Source organism: Trachypithecus francoisi, unplaced genomic scaffold (genome assembly GCF_009764315.1).
Source record: "Trachypithecus francoisi isolate TF-2019V2 unplaced genomic scaffold, Tfra_2.0 Lachesis_group12, whole genome shotgun sequence".
NCBI lineage: Eukaryota > Metazoa > Chordata > Mammalia > Primates > Cercopithecidae > Trachypithecus > Trachypithecus francoisi.
The window spans coordinates 70,368,705-70,393,438 of NW_022681457.1; the positions used below are offsets into that span (position 1 = coordinate 70,368,705).

Below are 24,734 nucleotides of genomic sequence, written 5' to 3' on the forward strand. Positions count from 1 at the left end.
CCCGGCACGAAGGCGGGGCCGGGTCTAGAGGCGGGGCCGGGCCCCAGGCAGGCGACCCGAGGGCCGAGGGTTTGCAACTGGCAGAGGTGGGCCCTGCGCGTGCGTGCTCGCGGGAGGGCGGATCCCCTGGGTCCTGCGTGCCCCAGGGATACAGCTGAGCTGGGGGAGGGTAGGCAGCGCAAGTTCTGGGACTGCTCTGCGGAAAGGCGCTCGGGAGTGGTTGCTCATCTTGGCCTGCGAAGTAATGGGAGCTGGAGAAGGCGGGGCCAAGGGCGGGCGGGGCCTGTGGGAGGCGTGGCGCGAAGAGCTTGGGGTGGGAGGGGCCGAGGCCGCGGCGAGGGGCCGGGGCTGAGGCGGGGTGGGGCCTGTGGGAGGCGTGGCGCGAAGAGCTCGGGGTAGGAGCGAGCGCGCCCGGGAGCTATGCGGAGGCCGCGGCGGAGGGCGGGGCGCGGCTGAGGGCAGGGCGGGGCCTGTGGGAGTCGTGGCGCGAAGAGCTCGGGTTAGGAGCGCGCGCCCGGGAACTCCCATGTGGTCGCGGCAAGGGGGCGGGGCTGAGGGTGAGACGGGGCTTGTGGGAGGCGTGGCGCGAAGATTTCGGAGTTGGAGCGCGCGCGGTCCAGAACTCCGCGGAGGCTGCGGCGAGGAGGCGGGGCTGTGGGTTGGGGCGCTCTGCGTGGGGCGGGGCGAAAGGGAGGTTTCAAGCCAGGAAGATCCGGCACCCAGAGCTAACGGGAGTCCCAGGCGAGCGGGCCGCGGGGTGGGCATGCTGGTACCAGGGGGTGTGGGGACCTGGCCGGGCAAGGCAGAAAGAAGGGGATGCTGGTGGGAAGGGAGCAACAGTGGAGGGTGGTGAAGAGATGAGCAACGAGAGGCGTGGAAGGGCCGTCGCGGGAGGTCTGACGCAGACCCGCCTTCTCCTCTAGACCCTGGAGGCGCCAGTGCCAGCCCTCGAAGCTCTTTGAGACCAGAAATAGCGTCTTGACCACCAAAAGGAAAAACCAGTTGTAAATCGAAATTAATTAGCCTACCAAAATGTAAGCTGTCAGCCGCAACGTAACCCATCTAGTTATGAGTTGTACCTAAGGTCGGGGGCATTTATTATATTCTTTACATAATTTGGGGCGGGGCCTCCACAAGTCTGAGGCTCTAGGGCCCTCGGAGGTCTGTCTCCACAGCGCCTTGGACTGAGGAGGAGGGTTTGGGATGGAGGTGAGAAGGTGGTGCCAGGGCTGGTTTGTCTTGGAAGCCGTGGCCTTGTCCCCGCGGAGACAAGCCGTAGGCCGGGTCCGCGTTTTCTAAAGTACACCACGTTCCCAATGGATCGTACTTGAAAGAGCGTGAGGAGTCCAGCTGTAGCATCAGAACCAAGGGGGCTGGTCAGGGAGAAGGTCCTCTAAGGACTTGACCTGAAGAGGTTTGGAGAAAGAAGGCCCACAAAGGGCATGTGAGCTAGCGATGAAAGGGTGAACTGGGGACGAAACCAGTGGCCCTAATATGGAAGACAGGGTAAAGCATCAGGGAATTCCAGGGTCAGGGATTGTAAAAAATGGAAAGGATAGCACCCTAGAGTGTACCACCTTTGGTAAACTGCCGCCCTGAGGAAATTGCCTTGCTTTAAAGGGGTGGGGGATTAGACTGCCTCCCAAACCTGCACTTTTGTTTTTTGGAGACATCATCGCTCTGTAGCCCAGGCTGGAGTGCAGTGGCGCGATCTCACCTCACTGAGCCTCCGCCTCCTGGGTTCAGGCGATTCTCCTGCCTCAACCTCCGGATTAGCTGGGATTACAGGCGCCCACCACCACACCCAGCTAGTTTTTATATTTTTAGTAGAGACGAGGTTTCACCATGTTGGTCAGGCTCGTCTTGAACTGCTGGCCTCAAGTGATCCGCCTGCCTGGGCCTCCCAAAGTGCAGGGTTAACAGGCGCCTGCCACCAGGTCCGGCTAATTTTTGTATTGTTAGTAGAGGGGGTTTCGGGGTTTCACTATGTTGCCCAGGCTGGTCTTGAACTTGTGAGCTCAAGCTGTCCGCCCATTTCGGCCTCTCAAAGTGTCAGGATTACAGGCCTGACTCACCAGCCCGTCATTGTATGGATTTCTGTAAGGTTAGTTGCCTCTTGTCATTAACTGCAACAAAAGAATCTTAAAGAAAACCCAGTCTCTGCCATTTCTACTTAAGTAATTCTACCCAAAACAGGAAATAGGAAGGGTAATGGTGAATATAGAAGGTGTGAAATGAGTTTTGCATTAAAGCGTGTGTTTGCTTCTCAGAAAACTTAAGAATGTGAGATAAGAAAAGAACTGAACACTTCGGGAGTACATTCTTTCCTATTCATCTGCTCCATATCAACCCTGAAGTGTAACTTTTAAAAAACAAGTTCTCGGCCGGACACAGTGACTCGCTCCTGAAATCCCAGCACTTTGGGTGGCCAAGGCGGGCGGATCTCTTGAGCTCACGAGTTAGAGACCAGCCTGGGCAACATGGCAAAACCCCGTCCCAACAAAACAAAAACATGAGCTGGGCGTGGTGGTGTGTGCTTGTAGTCCCACCTACTAGGAAGGCTGAGGTGGGAGGATCCTTGAGCCGGGGAGGCAGACGTTGCGTTAAGCCGAGGTTACATCGTTGCACTCCAGCCTGGGCCATAGAGCCAGACCTTATCTCAAAAAAAAAAAGAGTTCTCTCCCTATGTCTCCAAACCTCACATTTCCATCCCCAAATAGATTACTGCATAGTTTCCCCAGCTTTATACTATTTATACTTGGGTCCAATAATTACTTGTGGATGTGCTGTCCTCTATATGATGGTATATTTAGCAGCATTCTCCCTCCCAAGTTGTGACAGCTAAAACTTCACATGTTGTGAAGTGTCCGTTGGAGGCCAAAATCTAACCCCAGTCCAGTTGAGAACCACTGGAGTACGGAGTACAAGATAAACTTCATTGCTGTTAACCTGGCTTCTCAGATCTTTCATAATCTATTCCCAATCTATCTTTCCTAGAATTTGACTCAGTCTAAGAGAACTACCAGTGCAGGAATCCTGTCTTTGGCTTCCTCCATATATTTCTTTAGCTTCTTCCATAGATTATGATCTTTTACTGACTTTTCTTGGATGTTTCCAGGAATGAAAGAAATTTAAAATCTTTACTTTGCACGAAAGTCCTTGTCTCTCCAAAATCTTCCTGCTCAAAATGTGTATTTGTTGAGTTCAGTTCACACCCCTGGAAGTGTAAAAAAAAAAATCCTTTTTCCATTTGTGAGCACCACTGAGAGTAAAAATGTAGTCATATTTCTATTTTTCACCTTCCTCTATGTAATATGATTTATAGATCATCATGAACTTTTTACTCTCCTCTGAACAATATCACGCCTGACAATGTCCTACTTAAAACATACTACCCAGAACTGAACACAGTGTTCTGGATGTGCATCACACGATGTTAGTACATAGTATATTATACTATTAGTTTCATGCTTATTCATCTTCCTTGACTCTCTGAGCTTGAAAGCAAGAACCAAGTCTTAGTCACTTAGGTTGTTATATTCATCTTTGCAATACTAGCACAGTGCTTGGCCCTTAGTTCAATTGGTGTTCAAAAATGTTGATGGAATGTGGTACTTCCTTAACTCTAAGATAGCATTCTATTACCTTTAGTACACTGTTGCCTTATATTGACTTTGTGATCAACCAAACCTATATGTATCAGATAAGAGGTTGGCAAACTTTTTTGTAAAGGGCCAAATAGTAATTATTTCAGGTTTTATGGGCCTTGTAGTCTGTTACAGTGACTCAGCTATGTCACTGTAACATATAATCAGCCATAGGCAATATATAAGCTAATGAGCATAGCCACTTTCCAATATAATTCATGGACATTAAAATCTGAGTTTCATGTAATTTTTGTGTGTCACAGTATATTTTGATTTAAAAAAATATTTTAAAATGTTAAACATTTTTAGCTTGTGGGCCGTACAAAAACAAATGGCAGGCTAGATTTGGCTCACAGGCAGTAGTTTGCTAACCCCTGATTTAGACTAACCCTTGTATGACTGATTTTTTTCAAAACTGAGTAAAGGTTTTTACTTTTATCCTTATTAGATGACTTACTCATTGCAAGCTATCTTTCTAGCTTGCTCATTTCTTTTTGAATGCTAATTCTGTCACCTAGCATATCAGCTGACATCCCAGCTTTGTGTCTGCAAAATTGATGAGCGTGCTTTGTGCATCCTTAATTAATAAAAATGTTGAGTAGGATAAGGATAGAAGTCCTCCACAAGTTCATTTTCTTCCATTAATCATCATTCTTTGAGTACAGCCACTCAGAGTTAGAAATATCTACCTAGAGTACTGGCTGTCACCTAATTCATATTTCTCTGTCGGGTTCACAGGGTATCTTGAGTAGCTTTGTCTGAAGCTTTGTCGAAATGTTCAGAACATGTTCCAAATGGGTAGGAATTCCATCAGACAAACAGAAATGTATAGGTTTGGTTTAGCTTGTAAACTAATGTTACTGCTACTTCCAATTTTAGTACTTCGTTGGTTACATTTTCAAGGTTACCATTTTAATAATGAAATTTAATAATTTTAGGGTTTTGTTGAGAATTAGCATTCAAGTTTATCAATCTGTATTTACAGAATTCATCATCTTTCTCCTCTTAAAACTGAGGCTTGACAATGTTCATCCCACACTGACTGGTTCTCTGGTATCAATAGTGTCAAAAGCTGTGGTAAGATTGGTAGAGAAAAGAGGCACAAAAAATTAAAATATATGTTTTTTCTTACCAATGTTACCACACTTTTAATACTATCGATACTAGTTTTTAAAATATAATAGAAAGTGAACTGTATTCTAATAAACAAAAACGAAGAATAAATGCATTTTTATAAAATACTGATATTGGCCGGGCACAGTGGCGCATGCCTTTAATACCAGCACTTTGAAACACTGAGGCAGGAGGATCACTTGAGGCCAGGAGTTTTAAGACTAGCCTGAGCAAGCTGGGTGTGGTGGCTCACGCCTGTAATCCCAGCACTTTGGGAGGCTGAGGTGGGCGGATTACGAGGTCAGGAGTTTGAGACCAGCCAGGCCAACATGGTGAAACCCTGTCTCTACTAAAAATACAAAAATTAACCTGGCGTGGTGGCAGGTGCCTGTAATCCCAGCTACTCAGGAGGCTGAGGCAGGAGAATCGCTTGAAACCGGAAGGCGGAGGTTGCATTGAGCCAAGATCGTGCCATTGCACTCTAGCTTGGGCAACAACAGTGAGACTCCGTCTCAAAACAAAGACTAGCCTGTGCAGCATAGCAAGACCTCATCTCTACAGAAAAAAAAAATTTTTTTTTTGGCCTCCGAAAGTGCTGGGATTACAGGTGTGAGCCACCGCGCCTGGCCTAATTGAGTATTTTTGTGGTATTCCATGTTGTTCTCCTCTGTTGACCTTCTTCCTATACCTCTGTGTTTTTGTTTTTTTGTTCGGCTAGGGTAGTCAGGGACTTATTTTGTGAAGCAGAGTGACAGAAATAGTCATGTCTTATAGATTATCCCTGGGAAAGGTTTCTTATATAAACAAACATGTTAGAGTCCCTCCCACATGTTGAATAGCTTGGGTGTTAAACCATCTGCTAGGCAACAGCCTTTCCTTCTCACTTGGTTTTCTCAGATAAAGTTTAGAGAATCAAGAAGTTGCTTTTTTTATAATTTTTTGATTTGCAGGTTAAACATTTTAAGATGAGAAAAATTGATCTCTGTCTGAGCTCTGAAGGGTCCGAAGTGATTTTAGCTACATCAAGTGATGAAAAACACCCACCTGAAAATATCATTGATGGGTAAGAGTTGCTATACTTTGTTGTTTACAGTCTTAAATCAGTGAATCCCTTGAGTACTTGGACTGTGTTTTATAACAACTTGCCCTATTAAACATAGTTTAATAAATGTTTGGTGAATTATCTGATACCCACTTTTGGTACCATTTCTGAAACTAATTCAGTTGTGTATATTTAGGTTTTTGATGGTTTTCTTTATAATGCCTAAACTGAACTCTTCATACAAATAGGTTTTTTTAGAAGTGGTTTACCAAGGCAAAAACTCAAACAACTTCATTTTATGGAAGTGTAAATTTTAAGGTCTGGTTTTGGTTTTACTCCAAGTTTTTCTTGGAATAAGAATGTAAATATTATAACTTCCTATATACTACATATTTCCTTACTGGTCTAAGTGATATCTTTGCAGAACTGAATGCTTCATTCCCTGTTATCATGTATTGTTTTGCCTCTCCCCTTTTTGATATCCTTCCAATTTCTACTCTTCATTGTGCTACAGCTTTTTCTAGGTAGATATTTTTCTAAATATTGTTCTTAGACTTCTGATTCCAAGAAAAAGCAGTTAATGGGAGAACTCCTTTTTTTCTTTTTTTTAAGACAGAGTCTTACTCTGTCACCCAGGCCAGAGTCCAGTGGCGCCATCTTGGCTCACTGCAACCTCCGTCTCCCGGGTTCAAGTGATTCTCCTGCCTCAGCCTCTTGAGTAGCTGGGACTACAGGAGTACGCCACCACACTTGGCTAATTTTTGTATTTTTTACTAGAGACGGGGTTTCACTATATTGGCCAAGCTGGTCTCAAACTCCTGACCTTGTGATCCACCCACCTCAGCCTCCCAAAGTACTGGGATTACAGGTGTGAGCTATTGAGCCCACCTGAGAACTCCTTTTTATTTTAAGACGGAGTTTTGCTCTTGTTGCCCAGGCTAGAGTGCGATAGCACAATCTCGGCTCACCAAAACCTCCGCCTCCCGAGTTCAAGTGATTCTCCTGCCTCAGCTTCCCGAGTAGCTGGGATTACAGGCATGCACCACCACGCCTGGCTAATTTTGTATTTTTAGTAGAGGTGGGGTTTCTCCATGTTGGTCAGGCTGGTCTTGAAATCCCGACCTCAGGTGATTTGCCCACCTTGGCCTCCCAAAATGTTGGGATTACAGGCGTGAGCCACCGTGCCTGGTGGAGAACTCCTTTTTTAATAGTTCTGGCTTATTACTTTCTTGAACCCTCTTTCTTGGTATATGTACAATGACCAGAGTTTGACTCATAGAACCATCCAATTTTAGGCCTGGAAGGACTTGTGGGTTTATTTTGCCAAAACCCTTTATTTCAGACTTGTAGTAAGAGAGGTCTAAGGAGGTTAAGTACTACTTTTAATTATTGAAGGCGGAACCAGTTGTAACAGAGGTTTCATGATACTTTATGTATCTTGAAGCCCATGTATCTGGATGAAATTCTAGCAACTCAGCCTCTTCCTTGAAGCCTAATTGTAATCTTTATGACAACTGACTTTTCCCCTCAGATTCGTTTATCTCTTTGCTGGGGTCCAATAACAGTTGGTATATACCTCTGTTACCTTACTTTTTCCTTTATTGTATTGTTTATTTTTAATGTGTGTTTCCTCTCTCAACTGTGAATTCCTAGAAGTCAGAGCCTATTTCTATGAGTCAAACTTGACTAATATTGGAAAGTAATCAACGTCTACACATACACACATACATATAAACACATATATATGCATATATTACTCTACATTTGCATAGGGTTTTATAATTTCATAGATACTTTGTCGGTTGACCCTTACAGTAATCTTGGGGAATAAGAAGCACAAAAAAGTATTTTCAACTCCGTCGTAAAGATGAAGAAAAGAATGATCAGATGACTTCCTCAAAATAAAAATGACTTGCTCAAAATTACACAGATAAGCAAGAGGCAGAATCAGCTAACACTCATGTCTTCTAACTTGTACTTCAGGGATCTTTGTGCTACACTGGGTTAACTCAAACTTAATTTGAATCAAAAATTTAATATCTGCTTTTTGCCTGTGTCTCTTCTTTCTTCTTCTTAGTTGTTTACTTTCTGAAATTCAGGTAATAGTTACTATCCTACTCTGACTTGGAGTAGAAAAATTAATATGGGAACTGCTTTAAGAATACACAGAACTGTGGAGATTTGCCTTAAGTTGTTTGCCAGAAATAGAGGACTTTCCAGAAACACTCCTTGATTCTGATTGGAGATAGATTAGTTTTACAAGGCAAGATCAATTTACCTTGCAATACTTTGGTGATCTTTCTCTCAAGCGAGTCTGTTTTATATGTTTATAGAATGTTAGGATTAGCTATCATATATTGCAGTTAATATTTTAGGCTCTGTCCATTTTGATAAATAAGGACATAATATTTTTTAGATTAGACAAAAACTCTTAGTACAGGAAAACGTATGGAATAATGTAGTTACTGTCCTGATAACTGAACAGAGTACATAGGGGACTTTTAATGCATACGCAGTTCCAGAAAATATAATTAGACTGTATATTGTAGACACTAAAAGTTAATTTCTGGCCAGGCGCGGTGGCTCATGTCTGTAATCCCAGCACTTCAGGAGGCTGAGGCAGGCAGATCAGTTGAGGTCAGAAGTTCAAGACCAGCCTAGCCAACTTGGTAAAACTGTCTCTACTAAAAATACCAAAAAATTAGCCAGGTGTGGTGGCGTGCGCCTATAGTCCCAGCTACTCGGGAGGCTGAGGCACCAGAATTGCTTGAACCCAGGAGGTGGAGGTTCAGTGAGCTGAGATCGTGTCACTGCACTCCAGCCTGGGTGGCAGAGTGAGACTCTGTCTCAAAGAAAAACAGAAAGTTATTTTCTGTTCACAGTTGCTTTATCTAAATAGAGTAACCATAGAATTATTTGGAGAAAACAGTGCTATAAATGTGTCCCTACAGGATAATGGAATATTGTTTTATGGCCCTGCTCCAAACTCTCCATTCCTTCAGAAATAAGAGTTAAATAAATAGCTAGGCATAGTGGCTGAGGCAGGAGGATAGCTTGAGGTCAGGAGCTTGAGACTAGCCTGGGCAACGTAGCAAGACCGCATCACTAAAAAAAGAAAATGATTATACTTCTACTTTTCCTCTGCCCTTTGTGTTTAATGTGTCAGTGAAAAAGGGGAAAAGAGGTTCTACACTAGGAAAAAAAAAAGCCAAGTAAAAAAGAAGAGAGAGAATCAGTTATTTTGGTGTAGTGTAGAAGAATACTGTATTTAGAAAAAATTCCTGGGTAAGTGAACTATGTGTTATCTTGGTCAAAGAGTATATATTACTCTTTGAGCCTCAGTTACTGATCTGAAAAATGGGGATAATACCACCTTTTCTGCTGACCTCAGAATTGAGAAAAAAATCACATGAGATAATCCATTTAAAATAGGTGTTAGCTATAAAGTCATATTTAAAAGAAAACTACCACTTTGATGACTTCCTTATACATAATTACAAGATTTAGTTAGATGTCTTTTTTTTTTTTTTGAGACAGGGTCTCACTCTGTCACCCAGGCTGGAGTGCAGTGGCACGATCTCGGGTCACTGCAACCTCTGCTTCCTGGGTTCAAGCGATTCTCCTGCCTCAGCTTCCCGAGTAGCTGGGACTACAGGCATGCACCACCGTGTCTGACTAATTTTTGTTTTTTTGTTTTTTGTTTTTTGAGATGGAATCTTGTTCTGTTGCCCAGGCTGGAGTGCAGTGGCACGATCTCGGCTTAGTGCACCCTCCGCCTCCCAGGTCCAAGCAATTCTTCTGCCTCAGCCTTCTGAGTAGTTGGGATTACAGGTGCATGCCACCACGCCCAGCTAATCTTTTGTATTTTTAGTAGAGACAGGGTTTCACCATGTTGGCCAGGCTGGTTTAAAACTCCTGACCTCGTGATCAGCCCGCCTCGACCTCCCAAAGTGCTGGGATTATAGGCATGAGCCACCGTGCCCAGCCTAGTTAGATGTCATTTTAAAATTCAAGTGTATCTCTACATGATATTTTATGTTATTCTATTGGTTATGTTCATTGAAAGCATCCAAAGAAAAACATGGGGCAATTAAAATTAATTTAATTAATTTCAATAAGTAAAATTTAAAATAATATAAATATGAAAAGAGACTGTAAAATATTAAGCATTTTATAAAAACCCAGAATTTTGAGTTAGGAGAGCTGACCTTGGCTGGACACGATGATTCATACCTATAATCCCAGCACTTTGGGAAGCCAAGGCAGGAGGATCACTTGAGCCCAGAAGTTTGAGGCTACAATTAGCTGTGATTGTGCCACTGTATTCCAGCCTGAGTGACAGAGCAAAACCGTGTCTCTTAAAAAAAAAGTAGTTCTGGCCTTTTTTTTTTTTTTGGTAACAACTTTATTGACATATTATTCACATACCACACAATTTGCCCATTTAGAATGTACAATTCAGTGGCTTTCAGCCTATTCACAGTTACACAGCCATCTCCACAACCAATTTTAGAACAGTTTCATCATCCCAAAAAGAAACTCCACACAAGAAACCTCACACTTGTTATCAGTCACTCTGTATTTTCCCATCCATACTAGTCCTAGGCAAGCATTAATCTACTTTGTTTCTGTAGATTTTATCTATTGAGATATTTCATGTAAACAGAACCATACACATGTGGTCTTTTGTGACTGGTTTCTTGGTTTCTTTTTTTTTTGAGATGGTGTTGGAGTGCAGTGGTGCAACCTCGGCTCACTGCAGTCTCCGCCTCCTGGGTGCAAGCGATTCTCCTGCCTCAGCCTCCTGAATAGCTGGGATTAAGGCAGGCACCACCACATCTGACTAATTTTTGTGTTTTTAGTCTAGACGGGGTTTCACCATGTTGGCCAGGATGATCTTGATCTCTTGACCTCATGATCTGCCTGTCTCTGCCTCCCAAAGTGCTGGGATTACAGGCGTGAGCCACCACCCCCGGCCATGAGTGGTTTCTTTCTTTTGTTTTTTTGAGACAGTCTTGCTCTTTCATCCAAGCTGGAGTGCAGTGGTGCAATCTCAGCTCACTGCAACCTCTGCCTTCTGAGTTCAAGTGATTCTCATGCCCCAGACTCCCGAGTAGCTGCGACTACAGGTGTGCGCCACTACACCTGGCTCATTTCTTTATTTTTAGTGGAAACAGGGTTTTACCATGTTGGCTATGCTGGTCTTGAACTCCTGACCTCAAGCAACCTACCTGCCTCGGCCTCCCAAAGTGCTTGGATTACAGGCATGAGCTACCACACCTGGCCTGGTTTCTTTCACTTACGTGTTTTCAGGGTTGATCTATGTTGTAGCACATATCAGTACTTCATTCTTCTTTATTGTCAAGATTTCATTGTATGGATATAGCACATTTTATTTATGCATTCATCAGTTGATGGACACCTGGGTTGTTTCTACTTTTGAGCTGAATTTTCCCCAATTTTATTTTAAAATAACAATTTATGGATCTAAAAAACTCAGCAAGCCCCAAGCTAGATAAATACAGAGGTTGTATCTTAGTCAAACTGCTGAAAAAGAAAAAGAAAAAAATATTTTAAATAGCTAGAAGGAAATAAAAACTATTATATACAGAGGAACAATAGCACTAATGACAGCTGACTTTACATCACAAACAGTGGAAGCCAGACAACAATGGAGCAGTATCTTTTAAATACTGGGAAAGGGAGAAACAAGCAAATATTTAAAAACCTTGTCAACCCAGAATTCTGTGTCTAGCTAAACTATTCCAAAAATGAAGATAGGATAAAGGCATTTTTCATCACAAGTAGACCTGCATCACAAGGAATGCTAAAGGAAATTCTACAGTTTGAAGAGGTATAATACTAGGTGGAAAATCAAACCTATAAGAAGAAATTAAGTGTACTGGAAATGGTAAATATTTGGGTAACTATAAAAGACTGCCTTTTTTTCCTTTTAATTTTTTTGAAAGACAACTGACCACTTAATGAAAAAAATTGTATTATGGGGTATATTATATATATAAAATATATGACAACAATGGCACAAAAGTGATGTTCAGTGTAAATTGACTATCATGAGGATTTTATGTTGTAACCTAGAGAGGAGCCATTGTAAAAATTTCTAATAAAAGAGGTATAGCTAAAAAAGATAGATGAATTAAATGGAATGTAAAAAATTTATTCACTCAGAAACAGGAAAGGAGAAACAGAACAAGAATAGATGGGAAGGATGAAAATGAATAGCAAGATGGTAGATTTATACTCAGCCATATCACTAGTTACACTAAATGTCAATGGGGCTAAACACTCCAATTAAATATCAGAGATTGTCAGACTGGATAAAAAGCCAAAACCCAAATATATATGTCTAAAAGATATGCACTTTAAATATAAAGATAGAAATAGGTTGAAAATAAAAGGATGAAAGAAGATACATCCTACAAACAGTTTACATAAGAAAGTCGCTGTAGCTGTATTCATATCAGACAAAGTAGAATATAAGACAAGGAGTATTACCAGAGACAAAGGGGACATTTTATAATGTTAGAGGGTCCATTCATTAGAAAGAGAGGATAATCCTAAGTGTATATGGACCTAATAATAGTTCTTTAAAATACATAGAGCAAAATCTGACAGATGAAAGGGAGAACTAGACAAATTCACAATTATAGTTAGAGATTTTAGTACCCTTTTCTCAGTAATGATAGAACAATTTGACAGGAAATCAATAAAGACATAGATGATCTGAATAATATCATAACCTCGACTTTGTTGATGGTTATAGAATACTATAATCAACAACATGGAACAAGAACGTATTGATGAGTTGCGTGTGGTGGCTCACACCTGTATTCCCAGCACTTTGGGAGGCCAAGGCAGGTAGATTGCCTGAGCTCAGGAGTTTGAGACCAGCCTGGACAACATAAAAAAACCCCGTCTCTACAAGAAAACACAAAAATTAGCCAGGCATGGTGGCGCATACCTGTAGTTACTGTTCCTTTTGGAGCTGAGGCAGGAGGATGGCTTGAGCCCAGGAGGTCAGTGCTGCAGTGAGCCAAGATCGTGCCACTGCACTGCAGTCTGGGTGACAGAGCAAGACTCAGTCTCTTAAAAAACCTAAAACCCAACATATTGAACATTCACTGAAATGTGCTGAAACATAAAATAAGTCTCAATATATTTCAAGATTAAAATCTTAGTATGTTCCCTGATCACGGTGTAATTAAATTAGAAATAACAAAAAGATATTCAGAAAACCCCCCCAAAACTTAGTAACCACTACACTTCTAAATAACCCATGAGTCAAAAAAGAAATCATAAGGGATCATAGAATTTTATTTTATTTTATTTTATTTTATTATTTTTTTTGAGATGGAGTCTCCGTCATCCAGGCTGGAGTGCAGTGGTGCAGTCTCGGCTCATGGCAACTTCTACCTCCTGGCCTCAGCCTCCCAAGTAGCTGGGACTACCGGCGTGTCCCAGACACCTGGCTAATTTTTGTGTTTTTAGGAGAGACGGGGTTTCACCATATTGGCCGGGCTGGTCTTGAACTGCTGACCTCAGGTGATCCACCCTCCTTAGCCTCCCAGAGTGCTGGGATTACAGGAGTGAGCCACCATGCCTGGCCTTAGAAAATACTTCTAACAGAATGATGTTGAAAATATACCAAATTTGCAGCATGCAGCTAAAGCAGTGTCTCAAGAGAAAGTAATAGCATATATACTTATGTTAAAAAGGAAAAAATTGTAAAACCAATAATCTAAATTTTCACCTTAGGAAGCTAGAAAAAAAATGAGCAAATTAAACCCAAAGTAAGTAGAAGAAAATAAATAGTAAAGGTAAGAGCAGAAATCAGTAAAATAGACAATTATTAGAAAAAATAATAAAGCCTAAAGTTGATCATTTGAAAGGATTAATAAAAGTTATAAACCTCTAACAAGATTAGCCAAGAAATAGAGAAAATGTAATTTGTTAGAACCACGAATGAACGTAATATCACTACAGATTCTAAAGGAATCATATATAAAGAACAAATTTAAGCTAATACATTTGACAACTTAGATGAAATGGACAGATTTCTTGTAAAGCTCACCTTATAAAAATGACACAAGATCAATTGGAAATTCTGAACAGCCTCATATCTATGATAGAAATTAAATTCAATCAAATATTTAGAGAAGAAATACCAGTCTTCCACATACTTTCTCAAAAACAGAGAAGGAAACATTTCCCAAATTGTTTTATGAGAACATTATCCAGATAGCAAAGCCTGACAAAGACATGACATGACAAGAAAGAAAATGGAGTGCAAAATAGTACAACCACTTTGGCAAGCTGACAGTTTCTTATAAAATTAAATATACTTTTACCCTATGTCCTAGCAATTCCACTGTTAGTAATTACCCAGAGAAATGAAAACATGTTCACAAGCACTTGTACAAGAATACTTACAGCAGCTTTGTTCCTAATAGTAAAAAGCTGCAAGCAATTAAAATATCCAACAAAAATATCAGACAAAATCACAAATGAAAACGTTGTGGCATAGTTGGTGGTGATAGAAATCAGAGCAGTGGTTGCCTAAGGGAGGTAGGGATTGTCTAGAAGGAAAGATAAGGGAGATTCTGGGTCATGGAAATGTTCTATATCTTCATTGGAGTATTGGTTACATAAGCATATACATTTATCAAAACTCACTAAGTTATGCACTTAAGGTCAATTTCACTGTAGGTAAATTTTACTTCCCAAAAAAATAAAAAGCTTATATAGTTAAAATAGAAATGATTATTTCTGTAGTCAAAACCATATATACTATTTTGACTATATATGACTTAAAATTCAGTGCATGTTTTAATTTTTGTTTGAACAAACATTTAGCATGTATCTACTATGGGTGAGCCATTGTAGCAGTTGTAGGGTTATAAAGATGAGTAAGAGAAAGAAGCTGGACTCAGAGCTCAGCATCTAGTGGGAGCCATAGAAACACAGGAGATTAAGTGCCAATGGAGAGATGGAGGCTGAGTATGAGATAAGTGCAAAAGAGGGAGGAAGCGATTCTGATTTAGTGGTGTTAGATAAATGGGACCAGAAAGTGAATTAACTTATGCAAGGGGAAGAAGGGTTTTTCAGGTAAAAAAACACAAAAAACAAAAAACAAAACCTCATGAATGAGCTAAGGTACAGAAGCAAGAGCCTGCATAACATATTTGCAGAATTTTAAGTGGCCCAGTGTGACCACAGTAATGGAAGAGAATATAACTTAATGATGGAACCATATTGTACAGTCTTAAATGCCATACAAAGGAGTTTAGAATTATAGGCAATAAGGGACTACTGAGGCATTTAGATAGGAGTGACATCAATTCCGTTTCTGTGTTTTAGAAAAGAATACCTGGTAGTAGTAAAGAAGAATTATTAAAGTTGGAGAGAGATTAGAGGCAGAATTAATGGAAAGGAGATGTAAGAATCCAGTAGTCATTTAATTTTAAAAAAACAGGTATTCAGTAAAATTTTATGATTAACCATTTATATTTGGCTATTCTTATTTTTTCTTTAAAATTAACAATAGGAATCCAGAAACGTTTTGGACCACCACAGGAATGTTTCCCCAGGAATTCATTATTTGTTTCCACAAACATGTAAGGATTGAAAGGCTTGTAATCCAAAGTTACTTTGGTAAGCAAATCTTACATTAATGTTTTCTTCTTTTTTTTTTCGGTGCTCCAGGTAAGGCTCATGTGTTGATTTTCATTATCCTTTCATTTTTTCCATAGGCAGAAGGCATGTATATAAACTTTTGGCGAAACACTAGTTTTTCTTTATAGCATGGAATCCAGTTTTATTGCTGGGGTGAAAGGATGGGGATTATGGGTTAACTGCCTTGAGCTCAATTGGCCTTTCTGAAACTGCAAATTTGAAACCCTTCCAAAGCACATAATAATTTCCATGCAATTTACTATGTAAAAGTCTGGCAAAAGGCCCTATTAGGAATATAAGACGCCAGCTTGCCAGAACACTAAGTTCCATGACATCTTTATTCTAGATTCATTTGTCCAGGAGTTCTTTGTCAAATTCTTGTTGAAAATCTGATAACCCTGATTATTTATGTTGGATAGTTGTGATTCTTCTATTACTAGTGGCATTTTCTCAGGAATTTAGGGGGATAATCTCCCTTGGGACATCATTCTAATCCTATTTATTTAAGGATAAAATGTATCAGACAAAATCATGGCAGGAAACAGAATACATCCCAGATGGTTCAAATGAAGAGACTCTATTGATGGGGCTGCTTGCAAAATTATGGCCTGGGTTAAGGGAAGAAACAAGGCAAGGAATGATGAGGCCCTCAGAAACTAGCTATAGCAGGAAGCTTTGACCAGCCCTGGCACAAGGGAAGGAAATAGTGTTATCAGAGATCTGTGAGAGCTGGAGCCTGTGTAAAAGAGCCTAACAGGAGCTGTAGGCAGGAGAAACTGTCAAAGATGTCACACTGAAGCAGGAAGGGAGTGGAGATAAAATTGGCTGATATCCCTTCCCCACCCCAATCTCCCCGTGGTGTCTCCCACTGGACAAATCCAGTCAGAAGGCAGTGGTAAATGAATCCATGTGATACAGTCCACAGAGGTTAGCCCCTCATGGCACAGAACAGGACAAAGAAGAGGAGCAATGGATCTGGAGTGTTAGAGACTGGACTGAGAACAGTGGAGAAAAACCAGTTTAGAAGGAAGATGACTGTATTCCTGATAAGTCTCTTCTCTCATTAATTGTGGAGGCTCTGGGTTTGAATTCCATTTCAAACTGTATATCAGCTGTATATCATTGAACACCTTGCTTGGCTCCTCTAAACCTTTCTCACCAGTAAAGTGGGTTAAAATACCTTTCTCATAAGATTGTAGTCAAAAGTGAATGGATAAATATGTTTGACTCATCATAGGCTCTCCATAAATGTTTATGACCAAAACCACCAATAGTATTATTATTGCCAGTACACACAAAAAAATTGGAATAATGCCAAATTCAAAAAAGCTCTACTTGCTCTGTGTTGTATGGTTGCAAACAGTTGGAAGATTAGTTACACAAGACTATATTTTACCATAGGGTTTTTTGGAAAAATACAGAGTAACTTCCATGATGTTTCTGATCCCAGTGTTTGCGTAGTTCCACTGTGCGTGACAATCTCAGGCAGAGGGAAAAAGAAATATAGGGTCAAAAACGTAGAGCCAGATTAACACTTTACTTACTTTGTTTGTTGACAATGTCAGTACAGACCTTGAAGATTGAAAAGAGCACGTCTAAAGAGCCAGTTGATTTTGAGCAATGGATTGAAAAAGGTATGTGTTTCACCGGCATTGTTCTGAGCATGAAGGAGTAGATAATATTCCTTTGACTCTACATTTCTCATCTAGCTGCACTTTGGTGAAAAAAGATGACTTCAATGATCCTTGTGACACATTTAGGACCTAGAAAGACCCAGGTTTGAATACAAAGCTGCTTCTTCATTTACTGGTTATATAACTATTAACATGTGACTTAATTTTTCTCAGTTTCAAAATCCTTATTAGGAAAATGGCGATGATATCTATCATTTAAGGTTTTGGTGAACTAGTGTCTGGCATATAATAGACAATAAATATTAGTTTCTCATCTTCTTTCCTTTCCTCCCGATTAATGGTACTATTTAAATACCACCAGCAGAATTGATAGCCTCTACTTAATTAAACACGGCATCTTGCCTTCATATATCTATCTCTTTTCCCTCTCAAAATATCATGAAAATAATAGTAAAGGAATAAAAACAGGCATAAACCTACAAGGACAAAGATTAAACAACCAGCAAACTAAAGCAAATGTGAGAAATCAGTGTATATTATGATAAAGAGAAAGCAGATGGAAGAGTAGTAACTTCTTTAGCTGAATGAACTAGGTTATAACCTAAGGTCTTGCCAAGGAGCATATCAATAAGAAGCAAGCCACTTTGTCACACAGAACCCCAGAAAGGCCTAGAGCTCAAAGGCAACAGGTGCCATGGGAAGTATGAATGAGACCTGGGTCAGAAAATAAGGATGATTAGTTGAACATCTATATACAGAGTAATCAGACTCTAGGTGCCTTCTTCCATCCTACAAAGCTAGGTGACCACTCCTTTCTCCCACAGACCTCCACCACCACCCTCAAGAGACAACTGCAAATATAGAATGTTGAGGCTCAGGAGACAAGATGTATAGTAGGGAGTGAGTGAGACATGGAGTTGAAAATTGGATACTAGTGGAAGCCTACATATTGAATAGTGGGAACACCAGCCTCCTTCCTGTGTTCTGGTATTAATGTCAGCAGCCAAGAATATACCCTCAGCTGGAAGACTGGAACATTCATCTTTGGAGAAACTAAATGGCCCTAGAAAAAAGGCCTATGGATACTGATAAAGGCCAGCTCATTTCTGGTCACCCTGTTTAAGTCCAGTAATCAACAAGTGTGGCTCATGCACACAGTTTTCAAATGATGCACAGTTTTCAAATAATCCAGAAGTAACAAAAGACAAAGATCACAAGACATTAATGAAGACCTCAGACCATGAATATAATCAAGCTTTTAGCTCTAATTTCCAATCTATAAGAAATATAGAGGATAGAGGAACAAATTAAGTGAAACTACGAATAGGCAAGATGATAAAATCTAGAATGTGGGGCATGGGCACAGTGGCTCACGCCTGTAATCCCAATACTTTGGGAGGCTGAGGGAGGAGGATTGCGTGAACCCAGGAGTTCAAGACTGGCCTGGGAAACACGGCAAGATGTTGTCTCTACAAAAAAATTTAAAAATTAGCTAGGGATGGTGACATGTGCCTGTAATTGTAGCTACTTGGGAAGCTGAGATGGAAGGATCACTTGAGCCCAGCAGGTTGAGACTGCAATGAGCTGTGATCATGCCACTGCACTTCAGCCTTGGTGACAGAACAAGACCCCATCTCTAAAAAAAAAATCTAGAATGTGGGACACTGTATGGGACAACTGACCTGGTGTCTTCAGTAAGTCAGAGGCATTAAAAAATGTGTGTGGGGGAGAGAAAACACTTCAAGGTTAAAGGTACTTAATTCTGGTTTTAGTAAGAAAAGACAGGGACAATTGGGAAAATTTGAATAGGAATTGGGTTTCATATTATATTAAAACACTATTTTTAATGTTGTTATGATGGTGGCATTATGGTTATATAAAAAATTACTATTTAGAAATGGATAATTAAGTATTTACGGGAAGCTAGACTCACCCATAATCCCAGCATTTTGGGAGGCTGAGGTGGGTGGATTGCGTGATCTCAGGAATTCAAGAAACTACCCTGGGCAACATGGAGAAATCTTGTTTCTACAAAAAATATATATACATATTTGCTAGGTGTGGTGGCATACACCTGTAGTCCCAGCTACTTGGGAGGCTGAGGAAGGAGGATCACTTGAGCCTGGGAGGTAAAGGTTGCAGTGAGCTGAGATCGTGCCATTACACTTAAATCTAGGTGACAGAGTGAGAGCCTGTCTCAAAAGAACAAAAAAGTATTTAGAGGTAAAATGTCAAATAATGTCTTGCACTTGCTTTAATTTGTTTTTTTTTTTTTTTTGAGGCTGGAGTGCAGTGGCACAATCTTGACTCACTGCAACTTCTGCCTCCCAGGTTCAAGCCTCAGCCTGCTGAGTAGCTGGAATTACAGGCATGCACCACGATGCCTGGCTAATTTTTGTATTTTTGGTAGAGACAGAGTTTTCACTATGTTGGCCACACTGGTCTCAAACTCCTGACCTCAAATGATCCACCCACCTCAGCCTCCCTTAGTGCTGGTATTACAGGAGTGAGCCACCACACCTGACCTAAAATACTTTAGTGAAAAAAAAATGGATAAATCCACTATGATGAAATGTTAGTAATTATAAAATCTAGCTTATAGGTATATGTGGGAGTTTTTTTATGTTCTTTCATAAGTATGTTTGATATTTTTCTTTTCTTTTTCTTTTCTTTTTTTTTTTTTGAGATGGAGTCTCACTCTGTCGCCCAGGCTGGAGTGCAGTGGCACGATCTTGGCTCACTGCAAGCTCCACCTCCTGGGTTCACGACACTCTCCTGCCTCAGCCTCCTGAGTAGCTGGGACTACAGATGCCCACCACCACGCCCGGCTAATTTTTTGTATTTTTTTTAGTAGAGATGGGGTTTCACCATGTTAGCCAGGATGGTCTCGATCTCCTGACCTCGTGATCTGCCCACCTCGGCCTCCCAAAGTGCTGAGATTACAGGCGTGAGCCACCACGCCCAGTTGATGTTTTTCAATTTTTCATAAATAAAAAAACTAAGCAAATGAAAAAGTTTATTATTAATTTCTGGTGATAGAGTTGTACAAGAAAGAAAATATCATTATAATTTATTACTTATTTCAGGAGTAAATAACCTTTAGATAGACAAAGTAATGTAACCATCAAGTAGGATTTCAAATTTGAGAGGAGGGAAAGAGGGAGAAGTTGAAGGAGGAAAAAGAGGGATTTCGGCTTTAAAAAGCTAAAATTTCACCTACTATACTATAAAGTCAGTGAAAAAATTACCAAAAAGGAATAAAAGCATATTATAATTTCAGGAAAAACAGCTTAAATAGTTGAGAATGTTTACTTTTAGGAAGCAGGACTAAAGGAGAAAGAAGGGAAAAGCAGATTACTGATTTTCATTATTTCAGAAAAGGGTTAGGAAACAGAAACACTTCTTTTAATACTATGGGGCTTTTACATTGTATACATTATTTTATATGAAGTTAATTTTGAATACTGTCATTATCTATCATTATAGCAATTAAATCTTTCATGTTTCCAAAAGAATGTTTGATATGATTAACTCATGATCAAATAAATTAATCTGCTCTAAAATTAGATAAAGAAACAGTTTTAAAACTTGGATACCAGAAAAGATTACTTCATGGGCCACACAATTATGCATCATAGTGAAAGTCTCACTGAGAAACTCAGCTCTAGTTGTTACCTTTGGGTATGGCAAAATGGCTCCTTTCTGTTAGTAGCTGGATCCTCAAATGTTCACTTTTTTTTTCTTGAAAAGGGGATTTTTTAAAATAAATGTTTTAAAAATAAATTTTCACATTTTATCAGTTCCTTATATTCTTTTACTATTACTATAATTGACATTTACATTTCCTTTTGCTTATACTCACTAGGATATTTTATAGCTCATAGATTATCTTTTTTGCCTTGTATATCATATACCTCTATTTTTAAATCAAATTTCAACATGCAAACGATGAGTCCTTCAAACCTGGTCTTATAATTTACCAGATATCATATTTTGCTGAACATAAATTTCAGTAGCTATTCTCATGTATTTTGACCCTTAACTCATTTCTTCTGTTACATTTGTGTTTTAGATTTGGTACACACAGAGGGGCAGCTTCAAAATGAAGAAATTGTGGTAAGTGAATATACTTTATAGAATTAAAAATTAACCTGCACAATGTATTTAGACTTTAAACATATCTCCGTAGTCATATATAATAAATATCCTCATGATATTATAGGTTCTGTATCTAAATCAACCAGTAGAGAAAGTTATTCTCAATAATAATATAAGCTAAATGTACATTCATAAATTAGGCTCTTTCATAGAGAGTGACGGCAAGATAAAACAATTCATTTATTTTTTGTTTTATTTTTCTCATTCATTTACTTTGAAGTATTTATTTGGTTTGCTTTTTTTCATTTGATTCTGTAGGCATTTTAGAATAGGAATCAAAAAAGGTCGAGATGCCAAAATTGAATGTTAATTTAAGCATGAAAGGACAAGGGAGATTCAGATAAGGGGAACTAGAGCATAGGATCAGCAACAAATAAGCCAAAGAGAGGTGAGGTGGAAAGAGAACCAGTATTTTTCGACAACATTCCACTGGGCTTTGCTTGTCAAGTGAAATGAATGCCTGTTGATGAGGAAGCTGCTGCCTCATCAGGAGTTCCTCTGTTCCTGGTAGTTGGTCAGGCTCCGGTTTTAGACTAACACAAAAAAGTAAAACAACTGCATATCTATTAGGTGGTCATGCTTTGTTTAATTAAAGTTTCCCTAAATGAGGGTTAAAATCGTACCGGGTGCAAGGTTATAAACATACTTAGAGCTTTTAAAATATATTGGCTAATTGCTTTCCAGAGAAATTATGTAAATATAAAAATGTAGTCATGCTTCAGGGTAGTATATTCTGAGGCAACATTAACCAAAGGAAACTTTTTTTTTTTTTTGAGACGGAGTCTTGCTCTGTCGCCCAGGCTGGAGTGCAGTGGCCGGATCTCAGCTCACTGCAAGCTCCGCCTCCCGGGTTTACGCCATTCTCCTGCCTCAGCCTCCCGAGTAGCTGGGACTACAGGCGCCCGCCACCTCACCCGGCTAGTTTTTTGTATTTTTTTTAGTAGAGACGGGGTTTCACTATGTTAGCCAGGATGGTCTCGATCTGCTGACCTCGTGATCCGCCCGTCTCGGCCTCCCAAAGTGCTGAGATTACAGGCTTGAGCCACCGCGCGCGGCCGGAAACTTCTTTATTATGAAAAATACTTCAGAAAGACACTGTTTTTTTTTTGTTGTTGTTTTGAGACGGAGTTTTGCTCTTGTTGCCCATGCTGGAGTGCAATGGTGCAATCTCTGCTCACTGCAATCTCCACCTCCCGGGTTCAAGCGATTCTCCTGCCTTAGCCTCCCGAGTAGCTGGGATTACAGGCACGTGCCACCACGCCTAGCTAATTTTGTATTTTTAATAGAGATGGGCTTTTTCCATGTTGGTCAGGCTGGTCTCGAACTCCCAACCTCAGGTGATCTGTCCGCCCCAGACTCCCAAAGTGCTAGGATTACAGGCGTAAGCCACCGCACCCAGCCGACACTTTTAAAAAATTAGAAACTGGGCATGGTAGCTCACACCTGTAATCCCAGCACTTTGGGAGGCTAGTTTTGAGGCTAGTTCAAGACCAGCCTAGGCAACACAGCGAGACCCTGTGCTTACAAAAATGAGAGTTGCAGTTTTTAGCTCCAGTTGCTATTTTTCATCAAATCAAGGCTTGTATTTAGCTGATACGTACCACAACTATTATATGTAGCTGGCCTTATATATTGTTACGTATTTAGGATATTACTCTTGCATTAAGCCGTTTCTTCTGCTAACTGCTTGTTAATAGTTAACTAGCACTGCTAAAAGCATTTATATTGATTTTTTTCCCATACAGGCACGTGATGGCTCCGCTACTTACTTGAGATTCATTATTGTATCAGCCTTTGACCATTTTGCATCTGTGCATAGCGTTTCTGCAGAGGGAACAGTAGTCTCAAACCTTTCCTCATAATTATAACAAAATGCTCTTGCATGATTTTTTAACAATATACTTATTTAAACAGGAAGTTGTCACTGATACACTTTATTAAAAGGATTTGTGTCAATTTGTTTCAGTTTTTATTTACATTCTTTTCAGTATTTGGGATAAAGGAATTTTGTTTTTATCAGTCAGCAGTACTGGCCACCATGGAGGAAATGAGGAAGCTTTGGCTTCAGTATATAGCTTAATCGAGGAAGTGACTGCACATGAAAATTTAATGGGTAATACATTGCATCCCCGCAGCATCCACTCTGGTGCTCTTCAGATTGTAGTGCATTAATTTTTTAATTGATTGATTGATGCAAAGAACTAAGTGAGCAATATAGACAGTAAACAATGTAAGAGGTCAGAAAAGAGAAAGTACTTATGGACAGGTTTCATTGAGGTCATGGAACCTGAGGTGGGCCCTGTAAAACAAGTGATTTTACTTTTTCTTTTAATTAAAAAACATTTTTTTTGTGGTAGGGTATAGCTGTCCCCCAGGCTATAATGCAGTGGCTCAATCTTGGCTCATTGCAACCTCTCTATCCCCTGGACTCAAGTCATCCTCCCACCTCAGCTTCCCAAGTAGCTGGGACTACAGGTGCATAACACCATGCCTCGCTAATTTTTTTTTTTTTTGTAGAGAAGGGGTTTCATCATGTTGACCAGGATGGTCTCAAACTCCTGAGCTCAAGCGATCTGCCCACCTTGGCCTCCCAAAGTGCTGGGATTATAGGCATGAGCCATCGCATCCAGCCTTTACTTTTACTTTACTAACCTCAGAGAAGGGTTAGGAAATACATAATCTTACTTGTTGTTGTTGTTTTTGAGACAGGGTCACCCAAGCTGGAGTAAATGCTTGTCTCAAACTCCTGGGCTCAAGCAATCTGCCCACCTCAGCCTCCCAAAGCGTTGGGTTTATAGGCATGAACCACCACACCTGGCCCTCTTTCTCTTTTTTAAGAATACTATTTCTTAAGTCCATGAAAAGATCTAGAAGCAGTGACATCCAAATATCAGTGAGCATATAAAGTACCCAGATTGTGATCTCTAAATACCTTTTCCATTAATTGGAACCAAGACTCTTTGGAGGAATGGCCAATTCCAAATATGTGACAAGATATAGACAAGATGAGCCTGAGACATTTTGTCGTGCCAGAAAGTAGAGACTAATGGGTAATGTCAAGAGGATACAGAAGCCACCATGAAAGTACTCTTATTAGCAAAAAAAAAAAAAAAAAAGGGCAATTTGAGCAGGAAAAAAAATGTACAGTTGACTACAACCATACTGAATGTATTTAAAAGTGAATTCATATTGATAGAAGAGAAAAAATAAAAGACCAAAACAAAACCCTCATTGGACTACATGGGATGTAACTAGGGCAGAATTACTCATTTGAATATTTGTATTTAAAAAGAAGGAATTGGGCATCTATCATGTACAGACTGTATTTGAGAGTTACTAGATAACCCTAGTAGATGAGAGAAAGTGCTTTGCAGAAGAATTCCTGCTCATTAATGTGCAAGATATGATACAATTAGAGAATCATCATTAGTCCATGCACCTATAATC

At 40.1% G+C, this 24,734-nt stretch overlaps 1 protein-coding gene across 7 annotated transcripts; it reads left to right on the forward strand.

Moving 5' to 3' along the window:
- The first annotated feature begins 8 nt into the window (after nucleotides 1-8).
- On the forward strand, nucleotides 9-23,247 carry HSPB11 (heat shock protein family B (small) member 11). 7 transcript variants are annotated; one of them, XM_033226295.1, is made up of 7 exons: nucleotides 9-86; nucleotides 924-1,034; nucleotides 5,711-5,823; nucleotides 15,368-15,474; nucleotides 17,061-17,129; nucleotides 21,202-21,245; nucleotides 23,033-23,247. In XM_033226295.1, the coding sequence occupies exons 3-7, from the start codon at nucleotides 5,726-5,728 to the stop codon at nucleotides 23,147-23,149; spliced, it is 435 nt and encodes a 144-aa protein (XP_033082186.1). In that variant the 5' UTR covers nucleotides 9-86; nucleotides 924-1,034; nucleotides 5,711-5,725; the 3' UTR covers nucleotides 23,150-23,247. The 7 variants fall into 7 exon arrangements, with proteins under 7 accessions (XP_033082186.1, XP_033082188.1, XP_033082192.1 ...); XM_033226296.1 differs by lacking the exon at nucleotides 9-86 and adding an exon at nucleotides 697-769; XM_033226297.1 differs by lacking the exon at nucleotides 924-1,034 and having other exon boundaries at nucleotides 16-86.
- The last annotated feature ends 1,487 nt before the right edge of the window (nucleotides 23,248-24,734 follow it).